At 43.9% G+C, this 21,843-nt stretch overlaps 1 protein-coding gene across 5 annotated transcripts in view; it reads left to right on the top strand.

Annotated features, from left to right (window-relative positions):
* TMEM201 (transmembrane protein 201) overlaps nucleotides 1–21,777 on the top strand; it is a 32,169-nt gene extending 10,392 nt beyond the window's left edge. For 4 of the 5 annotated variants that reach the window (XM_069782574.1, XM_069782571.1, XM_069782572.1 and 1 more), the window contains exons 4-11: nucleotides 733–909; nucleotides 1,528–1,919; nucleotides 2,398–2,601; nucleotides 13,146–13,363; nucleotides 15,038–15,109; nucleotides 15,989–16,279; nucleotides 16,780–16,911; nucleotides 17,406–21,777. In XM_069782574.1, the coding sequence (XP_069638675.1) occupies nucleotides 733–909; nucleotides 1,528–1,919; nucleotides 2,398–2,601; nucleotides 13,146–13,363; nucleotides 15,038–15,109; nucleotides 15,989–16,279; nucleotides 16,780–16,911; nucleotides 17,406–17,503 (1,584 nt within the window). In that variant the 3' untranslated portion in view covers nucleotides 17,504–21,777. The remainder of the gene's footprint in view (nucleotides 1–732; nucleotides 910–1,527; nucleotides 1,920–2,397; nucleotides 2,602–13,145; nucleotides 13,364–15,037; nucleotides 15,110–15,988; nucleotides 16,280–16,779; nucleotides 16,912–17,405) is intronic. The other variant, XM_069782573.1, reaches the window with a different exon arrangement.
* The last annotated feature ends 66 nt before the right edge of the window (nucleotides 21,778–21,843 follow it).

Here is a 21,843-nt window from a genome sequence, read left to right as displayed (position 1 = left end):
ATTCCAGCAGATGGAGCCTGTGAAACTGCTGCAGCAAGCCTTCAGGCAGCTACAATGCATCTTTCTACTTCCCTCTCCCAAAGAAGCTGCACGCTTTCAGCTGTATGCTTTTGATACAAGGATCTTGACAGAGTGAAGATGGAAGAGCCCTGGAAGCCTCTGTGATAAGTGATGTGTCCACTGTAGTGACGCTGAAAAATGTACCTTCGGCCTTACTCATTGTCTTGTTTTTACAAGCGCTGTTAATGATTTATGCAGCTCATCTCACCAGGGCCTTCAAACAGTGACAGCCTTTGAGTCTGGGGCCAAGTTTTGGAAGGAACTTGTCTCTTTCTCCAGCACAGTGGTGTGAAGGGGCAATACGTCTTTTGTGTCCCCTCATTTGAGGAGGGGAAGAGCAATTCTAGTTTTTTGTCTCATCTTGTGTGTTCCATTCATAAGGTCTCGACAAAGACAGCAAAATTGGGCCACAGAAATTCAACATCCTGAAATTGGGCCACAGCAGCCTTCTGCAAGGGCTGTTTCTTCTCTTCTAGGACATGGGAGGCTGGGTCAGCTGTGTGTGAAGTTGGTTGCATGGCTGGCCTCCAGCTTGGTCACTGTTCAGGCCTGGTTTCAGGGGGCTGTTCCTCTGGAGACTTGGAAGCATGCCTTGCTCTCATGTCAGTAGCAAGCATGATAACTGGTGAGGGACCTGCAATTCTCACCTACTTTTCCTCTCCTATTCTCCAGGGCAAATATGATGAGGAGATTGAGGTGTATAAGCACCATCTGGAGCAGACCTACAAGCTGTGCCGTCCATGCCAGGCTGCTGTGGAGTATTACATAAAACACCAGAATCGGCAGCTCCGGGCACTGCTACTCAGCCACCATTTCAAACGCCGTGAGACAGACAAGACCTATGCTCAGGTACATGGGGGGAGAGATGAGGGAATTTAGGGGGAAGTGCAGAGAACTGGGTACCTCTGCACCTGGGTTTGCTGCTGGGAAAGGAAGGCAGCGACCTTGGGGCTCTCTGACTCTGGGAGCTTGGGTGTATGGCAGAAGTTTGAAGAGCACAGGATAGTTGCCACAGATGCTCCTGATGTTAGCTTGAGGTTTTCCTCTTGCTGATGTCATTCAGTGCAATTGCCAGAAGGTAAGTCTAATGTAGTAATAAGAACAGAGTGGAAGCCAATAGTGGGACAGGCAGAAAAGGGGAGGTAGGGAAGCCAATTTATGAGTACGGTGCAGGCAACTACAGAGTACGGGGAGGGGGGAAAGAAGGAAGAATGATGCAAAGTGAATTATGGCCCTTTCCTTGCTTCACTGCCCTGCCTGACCCTGGCTTCTGCACATAGCTCTACTGTTGCTCTTTGCTGTTCTACGACACCCCATGTGGTGTCAGCCCAGTACAGGGACTTAAAAGGACTTAAGAAAAACTGTCCAGTAAACCATACAGTCTGGAAGTGTTTCATAAAGCACTGTTTCAAAAACTTGCTACAGTTTATTCAGCTTCTGACAAGGTGGTTCTCCCTTCCTCTGCAGAATTTATGTTCATCCTCCTCTTCTGCTTCCATAACCACACCAGCTCAGGTGATATTTCTGCGGTTCTTGGCCTTCCTCAGCTGTGCGTTCCTGGTTCTGATGGCCTTGTATGGGTCAGGCGACCCCTTCTCACTCAGTGCAGCTGTCCCTGCTCCTGTCTCCTCTGATCCAGCATCCATTCGGAACAGGACTGGTACAAGCTCACATGCAGACTTGGAAAATGACACTTCCGTGACAGTGGCAGGCTGGCGGGAGCTGCTCCGCCTGCTCCCAGAACAGATGGTGGAGAACCTGAGTGCCGCATGGGCTTACGGGAAGAATCACCAGATAGCAGTTGCTGTCCTCGGGCTGTTCACCTGCCTGTTGGCCATGTTCTTAGCTGGGCGGATCAGGTGGGTGTGCTCTTTTCTTCTGTTTCACTTAAAGGAAAACTGCATTATACTGGAGGTCCTTTGCCCTGTCTTGACTCAGCGAGCCAGGGAGTAAACATTTCCCAGAATGGCACATGTAGTACTGGGTGGCGCAGTTCTTGTTATTCTTTGGGTTGTCAGACGGCTGGATGGAGACAGCAGAGCTTGCTTTCGATCTGTGCCTTGGTTCATTCAATTTAAGCTTGAATTACTGTGAATGAAAAGCTCCCTGTGCAGCTCCGTAATTTGGGCGAAAATGGAACTGGTCTGTTCAGTTGCCACAGCCGTGGGAAAGGCCACAGATGATACAACCGTAGTAAGAGATAGTACATAACCTGCTCAGTCTGTGTACCCTCCCCACTTTTTCCCCACTTTCCTTCTCCTTCCTCAGAACCAAGGGGGTTCATTGGTGTTTAAACTCTTAGCTTATGTCTTGTTTGGTTTCTTCTTGGCATTGCAGGCTCCGGAGAATTGATGCGTTTGCTTCAGTCTTGTGGTTCGTAGTGATGAGTCTGCATTTAGCTGAGAGGTACCTGAAGATGGAAACACCCAACTGGCTAGACACAGCCAAATTTGGCACCACATCCTTGTGCTGCTTGGTAGGCTTCACCGCAGCAGTGGCCACACGGAAATCTACGGGCCATCGGAGATACCGGCCCCGAAGGTCAGAGCCAGAGCAGTGACGCTGGGGGAAGGAGGAAAAAAAGCCTTGTGAACTCTTTGCGACTGGTGCTTTTCTCTCCTCTTTTTATTTTCCTTTCCTCTTTTTTTTCTTTTAATTTTTTTTTAAATTAGATAAGCAGTGAAGATCTTTTCTTCCTTTATTTTTTTTTTCTTTTTTTTTTTTCCCCCCATCCTTGCTTCCCACTGTGCTAGCTGCTTGGAGCATTTCCACTGCTGGTGCTAGCCATGGAAGCTACTCCTGCTGCCTCCATTCTCCCTTCCTTCTGAATCCTACGTCAGCAGTGCAAATATCCAACCTTCCCAAAGCCAGTTCTTCCAGCAGCTGCTTCACAAACTGCTCCATAAATGCAGCATCTTCCCCATTCTGCTCCTCCAGCCAAAGAGAATCTGGCTTCTCCTGTCCTTCCGGTTCTTCTCACTGCCTGTCCATCCTTAGCCAGTCACAGAGGAATCCTCTGCTTTGATCCTCCATGGGGCCCAGGCCACCTTCAGTTTTCTAATGGTGCTGGTCATTTTAATTTCGAACTGATGCGAACTTGCCTCTGGATTCCGAGTCCTCGTAATGTGTGCTGTAGTAACACTGCATGGTGTACAGGCATGCAAGGAGGGGACCACATGTAGTCCACAACCTAGTTCTTCTTGCCTTCCACTGCATAGCATTACTTAACTGCATGCTCTCTTACTCTGCCATTCTCCTATGACTTCTATTTCAAATGGAGAGGCGTCCTTAAGTGCTTTTGACTGGAACTTCAATAATTTATTTAAAAGGGTGCTTTAAAAGGTTATGTAGCTCAGGGTGTCTTGATTGAATATCTGAAAGTATTCAGCTGTTTTAGGCTAAATTTTCAAATCTGTCAGTGGCTGTTGCTTTCAATAACTGTTTTCTTTGGCTTTTTTACCCACCCACTCCCACCACCCCCCGAGGAGCACCTGTGTAAAAGCACAACTGGATAAAAATGCATATGTTCTTCCACCCCTGTAGTCTTAGAAAGAGAAGAAATAAGGGACTAACAGCCTCATGCTATGGTATATGGTCAGCTTTCATTGTACATCACTACTTATTTAGTCAATGTTTTCCTTCTTGTTGAGAACACAGATTAGGAGGATGTGCTACAGGAAGGGGTGGGAGCCTCTGCTGGGGGACTGCATGGCAATAGAGATGGATTTTTCTTGTTACTTGGTGGGGGTATTTTTGAAGTCTGGCATTGGTGCTAATGCGGCTGAAGAAAGGGGTCTGGAAATGGTGACTTTGATTTGAGCGCCTGGCAGTCCTCTGCTGAAATCTAGGATGACTGGATGTTACTGTGTGGGGAGGAAAGAGCTTTCAGCTGCTTGGGTTTTTGTAGGATTAACTTGTTGGGGCCTCTTAGGATAAGCAGTCTGATAGCCTGCACTGTTTTTTGCAAGGCACTCCACCAAGTTTCTCATCTGGATTTGGGCCTTTCAAGAGGAAGTAGCATTGTTACAGAAGATGTGCTATTTTCTTCTGTTCAGAATAGTGCAATGGAACTTGCTATGCTAATAATCTGATATAAGTTAATTGGATGTCTTGATTTTCCTATGTATAAGCTCTAAAATAATCAGAATGGAGATCTCACTATGAAGTATCTGCATCTCCTGCTGAAAGATTCAGATGCTACTGGATGCTGCAGATGCTGGTGAAATTATAGAAGCTTTTTTTTAAAGAAAAAAAAAAAGATTTCATAGATTTTCATAGTTACTGTTCTTCATACTGGTATTTATTTTGAAAGCAGAAAGGTAACACTAACAAAAGCTCTGTAGAGATTCATTAACAATAAGCCAAGCTGAGTGTATCATGGGAAGGTACAGCTCCTGGCTGAAGGACCATGTGCCTGTAACTTAACAACTGACATGGGAAGGGGGGACACAAACCTGCTTCCCAGATGTGCTCTGCTGTGGAACTTTTTTCCGGTGCCTTCAGATAAATGCAATATCCACCTGCAAGCAAACGGAACACCTTTCTCTATTCTGGTGCTTGTACACGATGCTGCTCTGAGGGTTGTTTACTTGTCCACAAAGGGAATCCAGTATCTGCAAAGTCTGGTTCCATTCTTCTGTGTCGCATTGTTTATCAATTCTGACCCCAAAGGTTTCTCTTCTAGTTCACAGTCCTGGATTGTTTCTTGTGCCAGTCTCAGGCTTCCAAAATGCTAAATAATAACCATTATGTCCCATTTTCCCCTATGATACTTAATTGAATTTAGAGAATTGTTTCAAAGTAAATACTACAAGAAGCCACATGACTTCATCCAAACGGGAAAAAAGGCCAACATAAGTGTGCAGGGTCCTCAGTGCTGGGTTAGACTTTCACAATCACTCTGGTGCCTCTTTCCTACTCTCCGTTAGGAGATTTAGTAGGAAATGTTCCTTAAAAATCCAGTCGCCTTTCTGTACCTGTCAGCCTGTTGGAGCAGGGAGCAATGTTAAGACAGACAGCAGTAAGCTGGTGAAAGGACAGGAAGTGGCAGGGGATGAAAAAAGGGAGGGGGGCAATTTTGTGTATGGCTGCGCTATCACTGTCTACTCAGCTTTCCTTTCAGTGCAGTGATGGCTATAATGTTTTCGCCCATGGAAAACTCCCCACTGCAGCGGCCCTTCCAACACCATTGTTCTGCAGCCCATCTGCTGTTAACAGTGAGGTGAAGAAAGCCACCTAATGAAATGGACACTGGAACCAAATCCAGTGCCAGCTCTACCATTCTCTAAACAAGCTGCATAGAAGACCCAGGAAACTTGAGCTATTATGTCCATTAAGTGAAATAAGACAGCTAGACTTTTTTTTTTCTTCCTCCCCTCTTCCTGCTTCAGTACTTTCAAGTTTTCCCCATAAAGTTAAATATAGGAAAAGACTGACGTTTCTATTTAGCTGTGATTGTCTTCTGCACTTACTTATAGAAGTTGGACTGAAAGCTCCTGCTGGCTTCTAGCACATGAGCTTGCAGCCACCTGGTGTGGCAGAGGTGAGCGGTTCCTCTTGCTGCTCAGCTGTCAAGTATGTCCCAGTGATGGGAGGAATCTCGTGTTTAGAAGGATATATTGAGACCACTAGAAGGAGGAGGGGTGTGAGCAGCTGACAAACTGTTAAAATGTGTGGGGATGGTCATGGTAATGTCATGCCTGATTTCTAATGGCAATATCCTTTTAATAAGAATAAAATTAATCTGTCCAAATTTTCTTGCCCAGTAGCATGGAGACTCTAAGTGACAGCCTCTAAAGATGTTTGTCAGACTCTTCAGATGTTTTGCTTTCAGGAGCTGAAAGTCAAGGCTGTATTAAATTTCATTTTGTCCTATTTCATGTGGCCTCCTATCTCTTCTGAACAGCTGTTTTCCTCCCTTCTTTTTAGCAGCACTTTTTTTGTTTTTCTTTCTTTCTTTCTTTCTTTCTTTCAATTTAAACATGTCCCATCTTTGAGCCCCCTGGGGTCTGGTGCCTTTTATGATGTTTTGCTGTTAAGTGTTACGTTGTTTTTCTGTGCCTGATCTTTTCTTTTAATCTCTGGTCTTTTTTCCTGTGCAGTACTGGGATGGGATGGGGAGGACGCACACTAGATATGAGGAACAGGCAGTTGGTAGAACTGTGGGAAGGAGTGGGGTTTACACTGTGAAGCCTGAATAATACTGTTAAGAAATACTTAGCTCTGTTTGCACAGCAAGTGCAAATCTATTCTGGGTTTTAAATCTTTTCATCTGGGAGATAATGTTAACTGCAATTGACATGCAAGCAAGAAATCCATTTGTCTTCACTTTATGCAGATTAATACAAATGAAGTATATTTACAAGTTGCACTAATTCTGTATGTCAGAACATCAGAAAGCTACTTCAGTTTATGGCCAAGCTGTCCAACTGAAGCCCTGGTCTCTGCGGTGCTTTGTCTACAACTTATAATTCAAGAACTTTTGCACTCATAATTGGAAAAATTTCAATGGCAAAACAAAATAACAAAAGACATATTGGAGTGTGGTTTAATTTTAATGCCAAAGAAGCTTTTGTCTTTGCTCAGGTGTCAGCTTATTTTCCCACTTCTTGGTGCCTCAGCATGTCTCTGCTGCTGCTTCTAAAAGCAACAAAAAACCTCAGAGCCTCAAAAACAAACTTGCAGCAATTGAATTTTTGGTCTTTTGGAGACTCTGCTGCTGACAGTCTCCTCTCTTTCTGCTTTTCTCACATGCTTTTGCTGATGGTAAAGGATGATTGATCTTGCAGAGGAGAGGAAAGAAAGGAGGAGAAAGGTGTTTTTTTCCAGAGGTGGTGTGATTTATAAACTGCTAGCATTCGATCTGTACCAATTGTGTCTCCTTAGACAGTTAGGCCTGAAGAAGATCAGTTATAAGTTAGCAGTATTTTACCGTTGATTGTTTCTGGAAAAAAAACTATTTAAACCACCACTGCCTTTACTGAGACGGTTCCTGCAATACCTGATTTCAATGCCAAATAGACTGTTCTAAACACTATGCCGTGCTGTAGGTTCTGTATGGAAGGTGCTTTGCCAACTTTGCATTTTTTACCTGAGGTTCATTTAGGAAATAGCTCAGCAGTTAGATATGCTATCTGACTCTGCCTGGTTGCTTCCCCCACAGTGAGTCCAGCAGAAGGAAATGTATGCTTCCAGCTCAGGTATTTTGGTGCAAGTCCCACATCTGAGCGCAGTGCCACCATCCTCGTGAAGCTGAGGTGCTATTTTGTATGACACACGGGTATACATTTCCTTATGCTGAGGGGGATAATGGCTAACAAAGGGCTGGTAACTTACTAACCCGGCTGACACAAAAATAATCCAGAACCACTTGATCAGTGCTTTGAGCTTCTTGTTTTCACTTAGCTAGACTCTTATTTCAGGCCACAGAGGAACATGTGGTAACCTGTGGTTGCCAGATGCAGCTTTGTTGCCTGAGGTTTCTCCCAGCCATGCAGGCCAGAGCATGCAAACACCTTAACTCAACAGTATTAGAGGATTTTAGCCCCAAAGCCTCTAATTTCAGGTGCTGCTTTTTTACACTGGCCATGTGCTGGTGTCTGGACCAGAGGATAGTACTACAGAATGGAGCTCAGGTAACGAGGGATTGTTAGTGGGTTTGTGTGTCACTTGAAATCAAATCTGCTCCAGCCCGAAGTGGCTGACTGGTCTGCTCTCACAGTGGCCGTGGCTCATCTGCCAACTCAAAAGCATTTCGTACCCTGCCCAGCAGAGTTGGGTGTATAAAGGGGCCAATGTGAGTTCATTAAGTGCCTTTCCCTGGACAAGATTTTTGACAACACTGTTGCTCTGCTTCAGTGGAACTGATGCAGCTGCAACTTGGGACAGCATTGCCTGTATGTCTGCCAGGCCAGTGCTTTTGTCCTTCATTTGCTACCAGTGAAAGTGGCTGGGCGTAAGAGGATACTTGGGCTGCAGTCTAAAATTTCTTAGCAACTCTGCAGACTATAGGGGGGTTGAAGGAGAACCCAGAGCTAGCAACCAAGTAAGCATCTCTGCTGCTGCTACTTCTGGTCTTTCTGAAGCCCTCACTGACATCACTGCATGCAAACTGACACCTTTGTGGCCCTTTACAATTCTAAATATGTTATACCTATATCCCATTCTTTCCTTTCTATTAACTCCTCCTTTCCTACATCTGTGCTTTGCATGCCCTAGTGAACTGAGCTTGGGTGTGTCAAAGGGTGAGGACAAGAGGGGAATATAAAAATGGTGTAGTGGTGTTTTATTTTGGCTTTATGAATATTTTTCAAGTACGCTGAAATTATGTGAAGCTAATAATCATGCTTAGATACTATAGAAAGTATGTATCGATGTATTGTGGACAAATTATACTCTATAAAAATTAATATAATTAATAGCCAGATGATTGCTCCAGACTGACTCCGCTCATGAAAGCAGGGAGCTGTGGTGTATGGCTTTGCTTTGGTTTTTAAAGAGATGCTTTTGAAATTGTGTGCTGTCACATATAACCTGCTAGTTTGTTCCAGGTGTGCCGTCACCTGCAAGTTCGCTTGGGGCCTCTTTGAGCCATAGCAGATGCTTTCATATGAAAGGGGCAGTACTCAGTCCTGAAGTGTACCTTGAGTCATCCTCTGTAAAGACTCATTTTGGGACCAAAGCTATCGAGTACACAGGCAGGGAAGAGGTCCTATGAATATTATTATCATGCCAGCAAGTCTGGATTTTTGTAGACATGGGATGTGCATACACACAGCCCACACACACCTTTGTGCCACCAGCTAGGAGGGAAAGCAAAATTGATGCCAAACGTCTGTCTGTACTGTAGAAGGTATTAGTGCAGGACCTGGCAGCTGGAGCATTTTCAGCTCTAATTCAACCCTCCTTTTTCATCTAAAGCAAGGCAACGTGTAGGAGAAAAGAATTCTTAGTCCTGGCAGCTAAAGGTTCTAGTTCTCTAAGTCACGTACCAAAATCTTAATGTGTCTGAGACCTGTGCCCTTTTTTAGCATTATTCTCCCCTCTCCCTGTGCCTGTTGTTTATTCACTATATTGCTCTCTACTCCTGATTCTGCCAGCTTGACCAGAGGCGCAGGTTATGGCACTGACTGATGTGATGCAGCAGACCAGACGAGTGACTGTATGTCAGCTCACAGAAACTTGCCAGCAGTAAGGCAATAGTGAGCTGCTGCTGCAGTCTCCATGCTGCCTGGAGAAAATGGTGCAGTTGTACATGGATAACTCATAGGTAAATTATGATGGGATCTTAAGTCTGGAGGAAACGTTTTGTCCCATGACTGATACGTGGTTCCCTGGCTGCCTCCAGGCAGGTGAACCTAGGCACATACAGTAAGCTGCCTGACGGTGACTGCATCTAACCTTCTTACTTCATGTACTGAATTATCTGATAGTAGGAGTGGGTCCATCTACAGCCCTGTAGTCTGACCTGACCCATGCTCTCCCATGTCTCTCTCTATCCCAGGGGTGATGCAGCATCTCTGTTTAAAATGTGAATTAAAAAGGCACACATATACGGTGTTGTCTTTGGATAAGAGGGAGGTATTGGGACAGAGGAGGGGAGGCTCTGCTGGCAGGAGGTGTTTCTTCAGGACAGTGTACAGTCCCGTACCATGTAATACTCTTCTTTAAGCTACTTATTTATTTTTGAAGTATCTGTGTAGCAGAGTTGTGCCCAACTGTCTAGTAATGCTGTGATCATTGTAAACACTAATTAAGGTACCCAATTTTTGATGTTCACAATACCACGTTCTGAAATAAACGGCTTCCGGGCCCTGACTATTTCCACAAACTGTCTGACTCCAGAGCCTTTTCTTTTTTCTTTTTTTTTTTTTTTTTTTTTTTTTTTACTTTTTTTCCCTCCCTTCTTCTTCCTTTTTTGGTTACTTTTTCACTGTTACCAGAACAACTGTTATCACATGCACAAATGGCTTGGAGCAGTGCAGTAGTCTGAGAGCAAAGACACAGCTGCACTGCTCCATTCCAGGGCTGTGATGTGGCTGCTTCCTGCCTTATGATCCCCTTGATCTCACCTTTTTTCATCTGCTTCTGAAAGAAGCTTTAGTTCAGCTGACCATTCTCAGGCATGAAGTGCATTCCTGTGGCAGCACCCCTGCTTTTTAGCAGCATCTAGCCCTCTTGACATGACAGTGGCAAACACTAAAGAGAAGAACGCATAGAAAAGGAACAGGTTTTTGCACATGTTGCAGGAATTTACTTTGTTCAGAGCAGATCAATATTTAAGCCATTCTTTGATTGGCACTCAATCCTAAGGCATTAATATGCTATGCTTAAAATTCTTCAGCTCCTCTTTGCTACCCAGAAAAATTCCTTTTCTGGATCGTGCAAGACAAATGATTCATCAGGTGCCCAGAGGATCTGACTGCACTAACTTGGTGAGGTTGAGAAGTGGGGCTGTTAAGCAGCAGAGCCCATGGAAGTCCGATTCAAAAAGTTACAAGAGATCATGGTTCTGAGTGATAAATGATTGTAGTATCTTCCAGCCCATTAAGTGAAAAACTACCAAAAACCAATAAGCCAGATAAGTAGTCTTCCACTGCAGCAAGGAGCTGTGTAAAGTTGGTTCCTTTAGCCCAAAGTACAAAAGGTGCAAAGTTAGGAAAAAAGAGCTATGTTGTTCACAGGCAATGCTCTGAGTTGGCCTTCGCAGACATGGCACAGGGAGTGGTAGGTATCGCTCTTTCTGTTATGATTCATATCATAGTCCTGAGCTGCACTTTTAATTCCCTTTCCCATTTGTTTTCTCTTACAAAGCTGAGATGGACATTTATATCTGCTATTTACATCTGTATGTGTGGTGGGGCAAATGTGTGTATGTATGTGCACTAAAGGACTCTGCACATTTGCGAAGCATGACACCATTCCCAGGTCCTCTGGAACCTGAAGAGGTTGGGCAGTTTCTGCTGCAAGACTGACGAGTTCCTTGCTGCTGTTAAAGGCATGTGCTGCTTGCAAGCACCAGGAAGCTGGTTGGCTCAGAGGTTGTTCAGCCTGATTAAGCTGGTCGGGATTGTTGATGTCTGCCTCGTACTAGCAGATAAGTAGTTTTACAAGATATTTTAAATTGTAATCTTAACTCTAAACTCCTTCTTCTGGACATGCTAGCACTGCATAATATTGCTGCATTGCCTCTTTAATCTCCAAGAGAGAATGGCACACGCATAAATCATCTCACAGTGCAAGACTGAGATACGTATATTCCTTCACGCTCTGATTTATTATTGGCTTTCCTCTGACAGAAGAAAAGCCACGTTGCTGCTCTCATCTGTCTCTGTTTTCATCAGAAGTGAGATTAAACCTCCAAATGTTGCAGCTTGATTGTATGCTGCAAAGTCTGATATCTCAGTTTTAAAATATATACACTTCATACTTTGTTAGTACTTCATCATGACTTATTTGACAAGTGTATTACCTGTTTCTAACTAAACAAAACTCTTACAGGAGAACCTTGAGAGATCTTGTTCATATTCTAGACTTTCCTTCATCTATTTTATTCACTTGTTAAAAATAATACAAATTTCCTATACTTTCAACATTGCAACCTTCTTAGAATGCTCATTTTGGTGGCATGAGGACACAAGTGAGACTCCAAAGCTGACTCTTTATTTCTGATGCAGTGTAGTCAACTAAACCGTACACATAGACTAAGATCAGTACATGATTGCAAGGAGGAATAGAAAGACGGTAAAAATAGGAGTAAGTTTTTGACAGATTGTTCGTTCTAGGTTGACTTTTAAATTTTAAACCACTGCAACGGTAGGTGATAAAATGGGATTACTGGAAATTGATTGCATAGTTTATTTGCATATAGTGATTGCATGTGAAATACTGTGGCAGTACTAGCTGCAAAAACTGTTTAAAATACAAAGTCCTCTCATACAGTTATTTTAGCAGTGAAACAGAAGTCAGTTACGCCTGTAGTACTTAAAAATCAAGCTAACTGGTACAGGTACCCTTAGTATGTTTTGTCTGTTATCTCTCGCCTTCTGTTCTCAAGTTGGACATGCTGTTCTACAGCTCCACTCTTTGACTTGGAAAGAACCCATTGAAAACCAACTCACAGACCTAGAAATACAATTGCCATTATTATTGGCAATTTAAATTTTTTCCAGGCACTGTAATAAGAGATTGCTTTTTATGCACTAGAAGCAAGACACTTCCTGGAGTGTATGCTACAGGAGCACAGTTGCCTCTGAATCGCTACACTAGTACATATTTGTGGCTAATTATGATATGCAGAGAAAGGAAAATGTAACAGTTTAGGCCTCAATTTAGGATTGGAAAACCCAGGTTTGTATCTCTGTTCTATCAGGATTTTTATGTGATGCTCGGCAAGTCACTCAGTTTCTTTTTGCTTCTCTTTCCCATCTGTAAAGTGAGGCTAGTGAGTCTTCATTACCTCACAGAAATATAATAAAGGCAAATGTATTAAAGATGTTTGAATGTTAGTTTTAAAACAGAGCTTTTGTGCCTAAGTCTTTATCTAGGTACCCATAAAAATACTTTTCTCTATACTGGCATCAGAGGTAAGATGTTGATTCTGATTTCTAAAGACAAAAAGCTAGTAGATAACTACTTGCTTCCCACAGTTATGACACTTCTAAGCATGTTGTTTGCATGTGCACATAACAAACATAAAATGTACTCTATTGTTGGTCCTATGTGTATCTGGACTTTGTAAACCATTCTGGTGGTCTCTAGGTAATTTTCTCATTCAGGGAGAGAACCAAGGTACTATGTCTATTTGCACTTGAGTTCCTGAACAGTTCCACCATTTTTTCCACCCTGTATTGTGGGACAGGTTGGTGCACAATAATTTAAGTAAGGTTGAGCAGTTCTTCCTTTCGCAGTTTCAGAGGTGTAGGAACATTCCCATAAACTCTTAAGCATTCTGCATCTTTCAGTCCTGCACTGAAAAATTAGTACAAACCTGATAACAAAGAAAGTGTTCATGCAGGAAGTACAACTGAGAGAGTGAGTTACTGGAATGTACTCATTGCTAAATGTCTGTCGTGTGTTATTTGCAGGTACCTTTCTGGGGATTCGATAACTCTCTTTCCCAGCGGCACTGGGACTGGCTTCCCTTCGCCTGCCACGTCTCTCTTTGTCCCAACACCACCCAGTATTCTCCAACTGACAAACCAACAGCTCTTCAGATCCCCACGCAGAACTTCTTCTTCCTCTCTTCCTGGTCGTCTCAACAGGGCACTCTCACTGGGTACCATCCCCTCCTTGGCCAGAGCAGGTAAGTGTGCCTGAAACTTTCTGGGCCAGTGGAAATGACAGTGGACTGGTACAATGCTTCAGAAGAAAATGGACTGCGAAGTATCCACATGTTATAGTCCTGTTTAGGGATTGCTGCTCCTGTGGCACAGAGGAGCATCCAGCATTGGTAATCAGTTTTTTGACATTAAGAAATTATGCACCATGCCATTGCCGTCTTGGTGAAACAAAAGTCACTGAGTGCTTGCCTGCTATGGGTTTACTGAAATCCAGAGGCTTTTCCAGGCATTCGTGGCAGTATGGCACAAGCTACAAGGCTCTGTGTGGGAGAGAGACAGAAGGAGCAGTTAGACATGGGAATGGAGAAGGGCAGCTTTTGGAAGTGATTGGGAGCGTTAGGATAACTGATCTGGCAAGGGTGATTGCTCCCTTCCTTGTAGCTGCTTTGTGTAGTTTGCTTTTCTTGCTACAGCTGAAGGGAGCAGAGCTGAAGGCAGGCTCTTCCCTAAGTCTGGATTTGATATGCATTAGCACAACTATTGAAGCTGCTTTAGAGACCCTGTTTCCTCTTGGTTTTAAGGGCTCGCTGCAATCTAGGGAAGATTTATAGACCTAAGGAAAGACTGTCTCCCAGTAACTCAGTAAGCCCTCAGTTTTTCTGTGCTTGAAACTAACAGATAATGTTCAAATGCTATTTGCCATTTCAAATAAATGCTAATAGCTAAACGCTATTGCAGTTCTCCATCCAAGGAAAATTAAGCTTTCCCCTGTCACTAACTGATTACCAGAAGGTCAGAGACCAAAATGTGGCAGTTTCTAGGATAACACTGCAGCAAAGAGAGCAGTCTTGCGGGGATTTTTTAGTTGATTTGACATTTCTCTAGTTCATGCTGCCAGCAGTTTTGCCAGATCCACTAAGAGCAAGAGAAAGACCAGCCATGCAAACCGTTCAGCGGCATGGCAGCTTTTGGCACAGCCTTCACCTTCCCAGTTACCTAACTGCCACTGGAAGGGCAGGTGCAAATGCACCAAATGCCTGGGATTCCCCCTGCATGCTAAACCACCCTTGTGAGGTCTGTGCTTTCTTTTGCTAAGGTGCAAAGCCAGACTGGAGAGAGCATGCTGTTGGGGCCGAATATTTTTTGCAAACAGCGAGGTTTTCAGCTTCCAAAGCTGTTTGCCTTGATGTAAATCAAATACCTAAGAAAAATAATCGATTTAAGGTCTTGATATTTCATTTGTAGCACTTCTTTTTCCTGACTTCAGTACTTTTCGTTGGTTTGGGTTTTTTTGTTGGGTTTTTTTTCTGCCTCATTATTATGGCTACCATGCCTGACAGCTAGATGGGAATTCATCTCACGCTATGATCTACCCTAAAGGCTCTTTTCATGAGAAAAGGATACAACCATATCATCACCTTCTTCCTTTTAAAGTAGAGGCAAGCCAGGCTGTGATACAGTCACAAGGCTGGTTTTGGAGCCTGCTGGACAGATCTGTTCTGCTGCAGCTGGGAAAAGTGGGTTATTCTGACGCTGGCACATAGCCTGCCCAGGAAAACAGGGACATTTTCCCTGCCTACATTTACCACCCGTCACCTTCTGAGATTGACAACAAGATGATGCAGTTACATTTCTGAAGGAGAGGCTTCCAGTAGCTGAGCCAGCTGGGTTCAAACTGTTTCATTTTTGCTCTTTAGATTCTGGCTACTTGTTCAGCGGAAGTCGACCAGCATCACAGTCATCTCAGTCCAAGGAATCTCCTACATCAGGTAATGCACTAGGCCTTCCAGAGCAAATGTCTTTGCAGGATTTGCAGTGAGTGTGCTGAAACACATGATGCAAGTTTAATTCTTTCCTACCTGCTCACATCCAGTGAAAATATCAGTTTTGCTGTTAGAAATGCTGCAGAGAGAATTCCAACTAAGAGTGGGATTGTATTAAAATAAGGTGCTGTATATGTTGGATGTCCTTTTCCCTGGAAGAGCTCACAGTGAAATCAGTGAGACGAACCAAGGATCCCTTCCCTGCTCTACAGCTGACTTGAGATTGCTTTGTTAGGAGACTTCAAACTGTTCCTAGGGCAGCGCTTTTGTTTCTCTTTCCTTCCCCAGCCCAAGGAACTGCTAGTTTGGCTACCCTGTCTGCTCTGCCCTTTTGGTCCCGTGTTCTCCAGTGACCTGTCTGTTGTCCTCCTGACCCCAGACGGATCCTTTGGCTGTTTGTGCTACTTAAGTGTTTGCTGCGGGAAATGCAGTCACAGCCTGGGCTAATGCCATTGTGCAGACCTCCTCGCATCCTGATAAACTTTTCCAACAGCCTTTAAAGGACATGCCAGAACAGTTAAGTTACCTGCAAAACAGCATGTGTAATGCAGGCTCTCCTGAATGGATACAACTGAGCAGAGAAAAAGCTTACCTGACTCCTGATAAACCCTAGTCTAAGTCATTCTTGAGTGTACCAAAATGCATGTGGAATTTCTCCATGTTTTCCGGTGGGGGAACTGGAATGAATAAAGACTTCTAGTACAAGATATGTTGGACATTTGCAATTCCAATTTCCTTTTCTTGTAGAATTGTTAAAGAAAACTGTGCCTATTGTATTGGGATTATAATCTCATTATGTTCTCTTTGGGGATGTTTCAATTTCAGAGCACTTCTCCCTGCTGTCAGGCAGCTGTGCTCCCTCCCGCATCCCCTCTCCAGCACCATCAGTGGCTGGCTCTGTAACTTCCAGCTCAGGTTCCTTGCGGTACCGCCGGCCACTCATCAGCCCTGCCCGCCTGAACCTGAAAGGACAGAAGCTGCTGCTTTTCCCATCTCAGAATGAGGCTCTGCTCACCCCAACTAGCTCAGAGGAGCACACTCACTCAGACAGCAACATCTTTGCCACCGAGTTGTCCTCCTTTCCAAAGAAGAAACTCAGTGAGTGGGGAATGAATGGTATGCTGGCAGCCTGCTGCACTCCTGGAAATGCATTTGTAGAAAGGAGTTGGCTTGCAAGCAAAGCCGCACGTCATCTAGGCCACACAATAGATGGGGAACCTTCAGGAAAAACCCAGGTGGTGATGTCTGGTGGGCTATTAAAGCTCCCTTAAGAATCCACTGGCCTGGAGAGCCTCTTGTCTGCCAAAACACATGTCCTTTTCTCACTTAGTGGTGTCCTAGGGATACTACTGCCACTGCCTTCGCCCTTGTTTGGATAACTCCTTTAACCACGGATGTGGTGATGCTGATATGGACAGTGTATGAGACAAACATGCAGGCAACTTCTGCTGCACAGCAGTGAAATTTGCCTTTTGTTTCCAGCTCCTGTCCTCAATACTTGCATGGTTTTACCAGGCAACCATTCATTACTCATGTCTAGCTTTAGTCTGGTAACTTCTGCTACTTTTGGCTTCCACCGGTGCCTTCTGAATTTTGCCATCTTTTTCTCCTTGCAGATATGAGATCTGCTGTGGAAGGAGGGAGTATTTGCAGTGATAATTCCATCAAAAAGGAGGATCACTCATCACACTCATCTACGTGTGTGGTGGACACAACTACCAAAGGGGAAGATTTGGCAGGCTGGAGAGGTAGGCGCAAGGCATGCGAGTGCTTTGTGTATGTGTGAGCATCTCTGTGAGGGTAACTGAGATCTTTCCTGTGCTGTAGCAGTGATCTGATCTTGAGATCAAATAAATAAGTAGTGGCAAAATGGATCTTCTGCCTGCTGTTCTAAGACCTTAATAAGGCTATTCCTATTCTTTGGACTGTTTGACAAATACTGACAGAGTGCTAAACTGAGACGGAAGGAAAGGGGTGGAGATGCAGGTGTTGAGAAGAGCGATGAGATGATTATATAGAATAGGAATAGAGAGAATATATAGAATATGTAAATAGAACCAGAGAGAGCAGTGGAATCTGTCCTGATAGGAAAAGTTTTTCAGCAATTTCTGCTTATGGTGAAAATGCTGGGCAAAGAGAGAGAAAGAGCACAACGCATGTTCACTGTTATTTATCTCATCAATTCCTTAATATCTCTTTCTACTATTCCCTTTTTTCCTTTGTGTTGTCCTCTCCTACTAAGGTCATTTTGGTAACTCCGCTCTCCGAGGTCTGCTAGCCGTGAGTCTGACTCTCAATGCTGTCTTCACATCAGCCTATGTCTACCGGAGCCTGCGCTGATTTGTGCCAACACTCCCGTTCTTTCTGGTTCCACCTGCTTCTGAGGAGACAAGAAGAATTCAACCACGGCTTCATGTCTAATGGCCATGCCATTGGTGCATGCTGTTCTTTAAAAAACTACTGTATGCTCTACTGTCATGACAAGGAACCCAGGTAGCTGCTGCCATCACTTCCAGGTAGAAGATATCACAGGATTGTCCCTGGAGGTGGCAGGCAGAATTCCCCGAAAGCTCCAGTTCAAAGCAAGAGGCCAGTCAAATGGCCCATGTGCTTTCTTTCAAAGGAACTGACCTGAGACACAAGCCTGAAAATGTGTAAGCTACATTTTTAGGAACCTATCCCCAGCTCTTCTTTCTGACATATTAACCTCGTGTTGGTGGTGCTGGTAAAATGAAGAGAATTAGAACAAAGGAGCTGGAGAAGAGGGATGGCTTAGTAGCTGGTGCTGGGCTTTGGCTACTGTAACAGCATTCCCAGCCTCTTTGCCCAGTGGTTCCTCTTATCTCTTCCCTTTGGCACTCTTCTCTAAATTATCAGTGAATTTTCTTTAGTTGCCTTAAGCTTGCCTAAGCACATGGATGACCTTGGCTGCTCTGTCATATTCTTGCATCTTATATGTCTGTGTGCTTCCACCTGGGCTGTGCCCTGAGGCCACTTTCACCAGCTGCCATTCTGGTCATGCTGGTTCTCAGAAACTGCTGTCTGTACATACCTCCAGCCAGCACTGTTGCTGTAGGTATACACAAACCCCAGACAGACATCCTCTTGTGGTTTGCTTTAGAAGGAGGAAGCCTGTGCTTTGCTTTACCCAGGAGGCATTAATTTTGTTACAGTTAATTCTGTAATAAGAAAGGATCCCTCTGTGATTTGCGCCACAGTCAAAGGGCTTCAGCTCACAACTCTGACTGCTGGTGTTTCCAGTGAAGCAGCAAGTGGCATAGCTTGTTCTTGCTGTAAGACGCACAAATCTATTCTATTAGAAGATAGGTGAGGAGCTGTGTGATTGTATACATTTATCCAAAAACCTGACGTCTCAATTTGATACCGGGATTTGCTAAGTAACCATTTAAGAGATTTCTTACTTAGGTAAATGCCAAGGTGCTCTTGGCGAGAAATGCCAAACCTGCTTCTGGACAGTTCAGCCTTCTGGAGAGATTCTTCTTTTCTAACCCACAGGAAGTAGCCCTAGATTTTCAAAATCAGTTTATAATTTGGGCACTTCTGCTTTTGGGTGAATCTTTAGCATTGCTTTGAATTCAGGGGCCATTTAGAGTATTGTGCTGAATATTCAAAATCATGTAGTTCATTTTAGGGAAAAAAAAATATTGATCTTTATGTTTTGATTCTTAAATCCCAAGTGCAGAGAGAAAATTTACCAACGTGTCAAGGGGACCTGGTGAAAAGAGAGCCAACTGACATTAGCTATGTATTTCCTGAAGCAGGACTGACACTATCAAGATTTTTTTTTTTCTGTTGTCTCTTCCTTTGGGCTCCTTTACCTCAAACTTCTTTTCTCTTTCCTCTCCCTCACCCCATTGTCCTGTGTTTGCATCTTGACTTACAGTGTTACACTTACTGTGTCTTTTCCTCCCTTTCAGTTCTGCTGCTGTTCCCTCTGTTATAGTCTTGCATGTGCACAGAAACAAAGTGTATCTCTGCTGGTAATTCTCTGCTCTGAACCTGAAATTCACGCCTTGGAGTGATGATCACCCTTCCTTTCACTTCATTTTTTTTCTTGCACGTTTTAATTGAGTTCCTACCGCAGCCTCACTTAGTACATCAAGTGAGCGATAGGCAGGCCCTAATCAGCATGCTATATGACAGATTAAATGGGACTTTACTGCTGGTGATTCAAGCACTAAAAAAATTAAGTCTCTCTTTGTCTCTTCCATTTCTTCCTGCATTGTTTCGGCAGCCCACTTCCAGCCACTGCTCCCCATCCTCCCTTGTTAGCGAGGCCTGCTCATCGCCTACTCTGCATCTTAGAGGCAGAGAGCAGACCCCTGCCCACACGTCCTGATCTGAGAGACTGTGGAGATGTCATTCGTGACTCTGCATCTTTCTCTCAGCATCTTTAGAGTGTTGGCAAAGGGCTGCACAGCCAGCACCTCCTATACTGAGGGCCTAGGTCCGGGATAGAGACCTGCAGCAGAAAGATGTGCTGCAGGTTGATGATGAATTCTTTTGTAACTTGCATGAATTGTTACTTGTAGCCAAACTGGACCCATAACCTTGCTGTTAAGAGACTTTTGTCCCTTTTATAGACTTCAGCAGGCTCACTTGAGCATGTGTATAGGCAAGATGCTAGCAGACCAACTTACAAGCTTCTATTTAGACCTCTGCTGTTTGAGTTTGATGGTGTCCTGGTGCAGTGTGTGACATCCCATTCATGGATCCTTGTCCTGACTTCCAGCATACCCGGGGGCCTCCTATGCAGAGACAAGCCTGCCAGAGAATACTGTGGGTTTGCTTGTCTTTATTATGCCAACAGATGTGCACTGTGACTTCACGTATGCAAACTTTCCACTTTCACCTCCCAGTCTGCGCTGAGTTTTACCATCGCGCTCACCTGGAGTCCAAGTTGGTCTCTGTCTCTACCAGATTGCAATACAGATTTTCTCCTCCTTTCCAGCAACCAAGGAGCTGCAGCCTCTCCACACACCTCTTCTTGTCCGTATTTCAGAACAGGAACACTTTAACGTGTCACACTGCACTTCTGAATCTGCTCGCTGAAACTGTTCTTGGAAGGGTATTTGGTGACCTTGTCCAAAGCAATATAAAGACTTTGGATTTTATTGCTGAAGAGGGAAGACAACCAACTTTTTCATTCTGGTGCTAGAACACTCTCCAGTGGTGCTTTCACGGTTGTGAAGCCTTCGCTTGAATAGTACACACGAGTATACGTGTGTATGTGTGTGCGTGTGCATGCATATGTATAAAAACATTTGGAGGGTTTCTTCATTTCAAAAGATCTGAGCCCATGTTTGTCTTTATATTGTTGGCCTTAATCTAGCTCTTAGATACTGTGTCTATCTTGCTGCTGTTTTCTATATGAAGCTGGTTTGGAGGAAACAAAAGATTATCTGGTCCCCCTGTAAAAATCTTTGTGACTGATGATGTTAATCTTCATACAGTGTTGTTCAGGGGTGAGATTTTATTTTTCTAATATTGTTCCTACTGTAAAAGCTGTTGGAGTGTATGGAATGGAGAAGTTCTTTACAAAATGGTCTGATAAGGATTTGAGCGTTACTTAATAATACCAACAATTAAATGATCAGGTGGGATATAAATGAGCTCCATTTCCGGACCTTTTCCATTACCTGCCTTCCCCTGAAGATACCCAGGTACTTTTTCTTTGGATATGGGCTTGTTAGGCACGTTCTGAGACCTTACAGAGACTTTCAATGATTTTGCTGTTCCGAATTAGGAAGAATTTGGATTCTAGAGTCTGGTTCCAGTTCCGCAGTCTGGGTAGTTTGGCAGATGTGACAAATATTATGCACATGTGACAAATATTATGCACATATCTATTTGATGGGATAGAGAGAATTGGTAGAACGAGCTGCTGATTTCTGAAGGTCGTCATATCTTTTTACATAAAATATTAGGCATTAAATTGGTTACTGTGGCAATGTGGAAAAAAACCTCATTGCTGGCATACGTACGCTAGATTCACTGAATTTTAGGCTGTCTGCTCAAGCAACCAATGTGGCCTGTGAATGTTTTATTCCCACTCCTCCTCCTTGGGTGATGGGAACATCCGTAAAACACTGCTGAACTGACTGGGTTCCTTAAAACAGGGCAGCTGGAATCAACGGCTTGTGTTGCCTGTGGATGCTGCTATATTTTTTTTCTTCCAAGCACCATTCCTGGAAATAACTATGGTCTTAATCTCTCTCACAGACATTTGTTAGAAGGCTAGAAATGGCCAATTTGGCCAATACTTTTTTTTTTTCCTTTTTTAAAAATATACGTTGCATCCAGAAGTTATCATCGCTGTGTCCTGTGGTGGGAGTAAGGCACAGAGTACTTCTGGGTGGAGTAGGTATCTAGAGAGGGCGAGGAGGACAATTTTGAGTCCTAAACCTTATTTCCTGTGAAAGAAATACTGTATGTCATGTGTGTAATACTTGTTTGGGGAGCTCTAACACTGTACAGTTTAGTTAAATGCCCTCCGAGGGAGGAGCAGCTGTTCCTCAGAGGTTTTTAGTTCATGCTTTGTGTTTGAAGAGGAATATTTTTCTTTAAAAAATAAAAAAATGTTTAAGTTTTCACCTTAGTGTGTTTGTTTCTAGGGGAGCTGAATATTTTGGGGGGAAAGGGAGACAGTATTTGTGCTT

This window comes from Haliaeetus albicilla, chromosome 4 (assembly GCF_947461875.1).
Source record: "Haliaeetus albicilla chromosome 4, bHalAlb1.1, whole genome shotgun sequence".
Taxonomy (NCBI): Eukaryota; Metazoa; Chordata; class Aves; order Accipitriformes; family Accipitridae; genus Haliaeetus; species Haliaeetus albicilla.
The sequence above is the reverse complement of the archived record's forward strand: the minus strand, read 5'-3'. Positions and strand labels throughout refer to the sequence as shown.